Genomic DNA, 7,109 nt, shown 5'->3' on the forward strand with positions numbered 1-7,109 from the left:
CAGGGCGGGGCTCCCTTGGTGTGGGGGCCTGCTGTAGACCCTGGGGTCTGGGTACTCGGGCCTTGGGTTCATGCTCATGTCTGGGGTGGGTGGCGTGTCACTGGGCCTGGGGGTTCATTGTCTGCTCTCCTCGGCAGGGCCCTCTTCGGTGGGAGTGGGGCTCCTGCTGCTTCCCCCTGCCGGCTCTCTCACAATGTGGGTCTGGCCTCAGGACCGGCCTCGGGTTCACGGGGCCCAGGGGCTCGCCGGCTCTGCCTGCACTTGGGGGGGTGTGGCCTCAGGCTAGGCCCCCCATCCCCATTTCTGCCCCCCTGTCCGGCCCGGTGACAAATCAATACATATTTAAATGAATAATAAAACAGACAAAGGAGTATATTAATACTCTCTTGTTAAAGTAAAACCTGTCTGGCACAACATGGTATCCAGTTCCTCATACTCTATAACAGGCTGCTGGGCAGGACAGGTTACATAAAATAAATAAATAAATAAAAATGGTGGAATCTCTAAAATGGAAATAAAAGGCTATGTCTACTTACAAAGTAATGACAGATGCTGTCAGAAATTGCTAAAAATGTAGTAACAATCTCTTTTAAACAACAGGCAGAGATTTTATATGGTTTTGCACTTCTAAATAAGAGGAAAGGTTCAGCTCTCACTTGAAAAAGTGTATGGTAACCCTGTTCTAGCTGCATCACTACACTTTTTTCACAAGGAGGCAGTGTTGTCTTTTTGTTCACTCTCAAACATTAGTGAACTGAGGGACTCAGAACATGGTGAGAGAGCAACAGTTTATTTTTCAAAGATGATACAAAACAAACTTAGAGAATCCTCTGTGCTCATTTGATGTAGTCAAAAAACAAGATGCACAAAGCGATAATGTATATATTTAAGAGCAGGATGAGATACTGTATTTAACATCAATAGATATCACATCTATTAAACAGTCCCCACAGAACTGATTTTAAGTTCATAATTAATTTGTGTGCCATGATTTGCTTGTTCAAGTCTCCCTGATGCAGAAGAAACAGCTGTAGCATAAAAAGTCAAAACATATCACTTTGGTTTCAATTTAACTAAATAATATTCATATATTTTCAATCTTTTAATTTTTCAGTCTGTCTGAAGCAAGCAAGCCAGACTTGGGTCTGACAGTCTCATTGATGTGGAATAATAATCAACTCTTAGCTTTCCAACGTTACACAAACACAAATATTGCAATTTGATCAAGTAAGTGATAGATCTAGCAGAACTTTCCGTTAGGCTCCATAATCGAATCGATCCAGCTTCTGTAGTCAGGAATTTTACTGTAACTATAGGTTTGCAGGCCATTTTGGTTTGGTTTGGAGGAGGACACCACCCCGTATGCCTTCCCATCTTCACAGACCAATGGCCCACCAGAGTCTCCCTGGAAGTGCATACACAGTGTGTAGTGATTTATTCAACAACAGTGAATTAATTATTATAGTTGACCAATGTATGTTTGTCAATGTTATGTATGCAAATTTATAACAATGTACATACCTCTCCAGGTCCGGTCTCTCCCTCAGTACAATATGAGTTTTCCTTAGCACACTGCCTACTGTCAATGAGTGTTACATTGGCTTCCATGAGTACCAGAGACATATAATTGTTGTTCCTGTCAGATCTTCCCCAGCCTGAGATTAGACATGATTTTGGGAGAGAGCCATCATCTTGGCCTGCGAGAGCAATGGGTTTCACATTTTTGTTGAAATTTGCCTTGGAGCTCAACTTGAGGAACAGAAAGAGATAAAAACATAGTTATAAAATGTAAACATCAATCTGTACAGTTGTTCAGAACTCCTCTTGATCAATGCATTCAACAACTCAAACAACATAATGACAAATTAGAAAAAAAAGGCTAAAAAAAGTTACCTTAAGGAGCATAATGTCATTTTTGAAATCCGTTGCATCGTAGTCTTTACGTGGAAATGTCTGGACCACAGGTATATTCTGTGTTTCACTACTTTTACGGACATTGTGAACTCCCAGTAAGACATTGTAGGAACTGAAATTACAAGATTAAAATATTAAGACTTGAATTTTTTCGCAATTCATGAAGCATATTTGCCAGTCTTAATGTATGAGTCTAAGCTGTTGTTGGGATAAGAAATTATATTAGGGGCCCCAGGATTTCCAGTAGGAAAACTGACCTAGCATCACAGTGGGCTGCAGTCATCACAAAATCCTCATTCAGAAGGAAGCCACCACAGTGTCTTATTTTACTATTCATCATGTGCCGCTCCAAAAGCACCATGTATGGTCTGCTATGTGGCACAGACTCGTGACCACCAATGATATTCCCTGTAAGAACTGGGAAAAAATGTGAGAAACTGGTTAAATCAGTTGATCTATCCTCCTGCACTTTATGTCTCACAGTACTGAGAGTGGAATGTAGTTCATCATGTACCGCATGCTATAATACGCATGTGTGAAACAGTGCCACAAAAACAAAACTTACCTTGGCCATCAAGGGTCAGCATGAGTATCAGTATTACCAGTTTGCAGTTGATAAACATGGTGAGCTCAGTTCAGCTGAGCTACTGAAAAGCAGTGGCACACATCACTGACAGATTCAGTCTTTAAATGCTTCCTAGAATCAGAGAAAGAAGGAAGTGTTTGTGTAGTTTGCATATGCATATTCATGAGGGTAATCACCTCTAGAGCATGACTGAAGGTTAGATTTCCATAGCATAGACAATGTGTAATTAAGTGATATGGTGTGTATGTGTGTTACATTATGTTATGCTGCTGTGGTAACAGAAAGGTTGCTGAATCTGAAATTCACATCAGGAACCTGGAGTCACTGAGTGTAGTACAGACACTTGAGATCTACTAAACCCAATACTGCTGCAGGTGATTCCAGATGATAGGACTCTTGACCTAAGCCATCAGAAGGGAGAAATGAAAAGTCTTTTCAAGTTACTGCAAAAGGTGGTTCAGTGTCAAAGAGAGAGCTTTGCCAATGACATGGTCCTGGTCCTGTTTTGTTCACAAGCCATATAAGTAATTTCCCATCAATAAATTCAAATTGAAAGAAGCCAAACATTTGTCAGAGTGCTGAACACAAACCCACAAGATTTCCAGATTAATGCATGAACGAAAGAATTGTTTGTGGTTTTGAAAGCATTTCTTGGATGGATTTACTAAAGAGACATAGTCACACAGTGGCTACATTTATGCTGTTTGTTAATGTTTGAATTTCCAAACATTATTTTCTGTAGGTAGTTTGGTAGTAGCCAGGCATGCTAACATTTGTAGCTTACGCAGACTTAGTTAGAGCAGACTAAAAGTTTTGTCTATTGCTTACACTTTTGCTCTTGTGTTTCTGGTTTTGTTAAGGTAATAAAAAAGACACTACTGTCCAAACTCATCAGATGCTGAGTATTGCCCTAAGAGCCATGTGTAGGCTACATTGTTTCACGGTGTAGAGAAATCCAAAGTTTGACAGGGCTGACAGGTTTAAATTAGGGCTTCAAACAGTGTTAATTTATTTGCTTACATATTTTGTGTTAACTAATGTCTTTCTGGCATAACTCTACTCCATTAACCTTGTGGGCCCAGTCTAGCCCTATAGTGTTTGTGGTATTAATTAATCAAAGTCTCTTGCATTGTAATTGATAGTAAATAAAATCAATACAATCTTTGGTCTGATTTCAGTTTACTCTGTGTCTTGTGTATCTGGGTCACATCCGTTTGAAATGCTCATTTATCTTGTTTGAAATCAGCAGGATGTATAGATTAATATTCTGAACCATTTACTCTGCATGAGTTGTGAAACAGCAGTATATCACCCCTTCGTAACCTCTCATTCTTTGAAGTCTCATTTTCATTTATATATGTTCAGGATAGATTGGGGATATTCCTGACCTTGGGAGAACCTGATAAAAATTGTTGATGAAATGAACCAAAAGTGTGTCACAACTTATCCCGACCCTGTGACAAACAGATGGTCCTGGGTAGAGCCATGGTGGGCTAGTGTATGTACATAATTTCTCATGGGTTCAAAAGGATCCAGATATGTATTCGGGTGGAAGAGAAATATGCCAAGCTGGACTGCAATACTTTGCTTGAGACTGAATATGAAGTAGTCAGGAGTGAGAGCGGTGACGTCAGCCAAACTTGCCTGCTGAGACAAGTTGTAGTGAGAAGTGCTACGCTGTGAATTCAGAGCATCAGAAGAAACCAAAGAATGCTAGAAGGAACACGCATTTGAGTGTCCATGAAAAGAGACAAATCAGTTGAGGTTGTTTGATGTAAATAACTGCAAAAACAAATTCTACTGGTGTGAGTTCCCTGGAAACGTGCATGTGAGAGGTGCCTGAGATGAGCTGGAGGTTAAGATCTCCTGTGGTTCAAACCAGACTTGTGATGTTACAGATGAATGGCTGAAGGAGTTTAAAAATGTCAATTTTATAATCGAAATGTCAATGTACCTGAAATTATCTGTTGTCTGTGTTGTGTGAAAGACGGTGAAATGCGGTGAAATGCTGAAAAATGGGGGGGGGTCTGGATGACAGGTAATCTGTGGCCTAAGGAGGTTCCTTTTAATGATGTTAATGTCTTAAGCAAATTTCCTGACACACTCAATGCTGCCTGGCTGACTTGAAATGGTTCTTCCCGTTCCTTTACAATTGTGACGCTCATGCCATAAACAGGCAAAGCCCGCTTGAAGAGAGTGCAAGCTATATTTTGTGACGAGCAGTTGTGTCACAGGATCCTGTGGTCTCCTGGGGATGATAAAATTCTCAGTCCATCTGCTGTTGTTTTTGCATTCTTTTATACAGTTTGTGCTGGACCATGTGTGCATTTTTGGTGTCATTTTATTTCCTGTTGAAATATTGTGTTTTAAAGGCAATCTAACTTCCCCTTTTTATAATATAGTAGTCTCTGGAGATGGTGGGCAGGAGTTTAGGGCCTTTCTCCGTCTACACTGTCTACACAAGTCTTTTTGACATTGGCCTCACTTTGCTCACAGTACAGTCAGTCAAAGAATCCACACCAGGTTTTTGCTGTTTGTAAATGTTTTACCGGCTTACGCAAACAACTCCACTGTGACTGTGGAAAGATGATCGGAAGGGTGAAGTGTACAGGATCGGCAATGTTTGAGCGTGTGAGTGTGTCGCATCCAGCAGATTTTCTTACTGCTCCTCTCTGCTCTTCTCCTTCCAACACAATGACACATTACAGGAAGAAGGTTGAATTGTTGCGCCTGTCAATAACGAATCAGTGTGTCAATTTTGAAATGGGCGTTTCTGGGGTTTTACCCCTGTTGTGAAACCTGGTGATAATTGCAGGTTGTCAAAACATGGTTTATCTTGTTTTTAATGTTGGAGAATTACAGATTAGTATCATTAGCCACATCCTCTGCCTGAGTTGCAAAGCAGCAGACTAACCACCGTTAGTTATCTCTCATTCTTTGGGGGATTTTATTTATGATACATGTTTAAGAGCCAGAATCATTGGATCCCATTACCTTTAGTTTGTTATGGAAATATTAAACTGGACAATCACTGGACCTTTGGCCATTCAGATCTTTGACTGGAAACATTCAGCACCTCGTTCAGTGGAGCTCTGAGACTCTTATGCTCCCAGCTCACACTCAGAGGAGGATTCCCTGTGCAATACACAGGACATTACGACCAGGTACCTCCTGCCCTCACCAGCAAGTGCACATTATTGTAATTTCCTGAAGTTAAATTAATGCAAATTAATAAAAAATACAAGATAAAAGCATGAAAACATTGAAAAGACTAAAATACAGATAAATATAAAATTAGTAAAATACAATAAAATAAAAGGGATAAAATAAAGTCAAATAAGATCAGGAAAGGCTCTCCTATAAAAGTATGTTTTAAGAAGGGACTTAAAAGAGTTCACTGACTCAGCCGACCTGATTTCCTCGGGCAGGCTGTTCCAGAGCCTCGGGGCCCTGACAGCAAACGCTCTGTCCCCTTTAGTTTTCAGTGGAGACTCTGGAACAGACAACAGACCTCTGCCCGAGGATCTCAAGGTACGTGCTGGTGTGTATGGGACCAAAAGTTCAGAAAAATAACAAGGCGAGAGGCCATGAAGAGCTTTAAAAGTGATCAATAGAATTTTAAAGTCAGTTCTAAAACATACTGGGAGCCAGTGTAATGAAGCTAAAATAAGAGTAATCTGGTCATATTTCTTTGTTCTGGTTAAAAGCCTGGCAGCTGAGTTCTGGACAGTCTGGAGTCGATCAATAGATTTTTGGGTTAAACAGGTGAAAAGGCTGTTGCAATAATACAGGCACGTGATGAAATGGTCTCGGTGTCCTTAAAAGTTAACATAGATCAAATTTTTGCTATATTTCTAAGTTGATAAAAACATGATTGAACAAGCTTTGTGGTGTGCTGCTCGAAATTTAAATTACTTTCAAACCAAACACCAAGGTTCTTTGCCACAGGCTTAATGTGATTTACTAGCGAACCAGCAGATGGCAGTATTTGATTTGACATCTGCTGGGACCCAATGACCAGGATTTCTGTTTTGTCTGAGTTCAGCTGGAGGAAATTATTTGACATCCATTTTTTAACTTCACAAAGGCAGTTGTTAAGTGAACTCAGCATTCCAGGGTCTGTGGATCTGACGGGCAAGTACATTTGTGTGTCATCAGCATAAATATGAAAAGAAATGCCATGTTTATGGATAATATGTCCAAGGGGAAGCAGATACAAGAAAAACAAAATGGGTCCTAAGACCGACCCTGAGGCACACCATATTTAACTTGACAGAACGAGGAGACATAGTTGTTTACAGACACGCAAAACTTCCTATTTGACAGGTAGGATGAAAACCATTCTAGGGCCGTACCAGAGATCCCCACCCAGTGCCTCAGTCTGTCTAACATGATGTTGTGATCAATGGTGTCAAAAGCAGCGCTAAGGTCCAGGAGTACCAGGACTGAGCACATGCCTTCATCAGCAGACATTAAAAGGTCATTGGTGACTTTAAGCAGGGCAGTCTCAATGCTGTGGTACTTCCTAAAACCAGACTGAAACTTTTCAAATATTTTGTTATTTTCCAGTACAGTGAGCAGCTGTTTGGACACAATTCTTTCTAGAATC

At 40.5% G+C, this 7,109-nt stretch overlaps 1 protein-coding gene across 1 annotated transcript; it reads right to left on the bottom strand.

Moving 5' to 3' along the window:
• Positions 1–834: 834 nt before the first annotated feature.
• On the bottom strand, positions 835–2,563 carry LOC123971508 (granzyme B(G,H)-like). The gene is made up of 5 exons (XM_046050382.1): positions 2,480–2,563; positions 2,172–2,331; positions 1,894–2,026; positions 1,522–1,749; positions 835–1,405 (listed from the first exon to the last, which is right to left on the bottom strand). Exons 1-5 carry the CDS (start codon positions 2,535–2,537, stop codon positions 1,241–1,243), a joined length of 744 nt encoding a protein of 247 aa, XP_045906338.1. The 5' UTR covers positions 2,538–2,563; the 3' UTR covers positions 835–1,240.
• Between the last annotated feature and the right edge of the window lie 4,546 nt (positions 2,564–7,109).

This window comes from Micropterus dolomieu, linkage group LG05 (assembly GCF_021292245.1).
Source record: "Micropterus dolomieu isolate WLL.071019.BEF.003 ecotype Adirondacks linkage group LG05, ASM2129224v1, whole genome shotgun sequence".
NCBI classification, from domain to species: Eukaryota; Metazoa; Chordata; class Actinopteri; order Centrarchiformes; family Centrarchidae; genus Micropterus; species Micropterus dolomieu.

Coding starts and splice junctions, on each gene's coding strand:
- LOC123971508 (XM_046050382.1), bottom strand. CDS start 2,537: ATGTTTATCAACTGCAAACTGGTAATACTGATACTCATGCTGACCCTT. Junction 2,332..2,479: donor GCTGACCCTTGATGGCCAAG/GTAAGTTTTGTT, acceptor ATTTTTTCCCAG/TTCTTACAGGGAATATCATT. Junction 1,750..1,893: donor ATGACATTATGCTCCTTAAG/GTAACTTTTTTT, acceptor CTGTTCCTCAAG/TTGAGCTCCAAGGCAAATTT.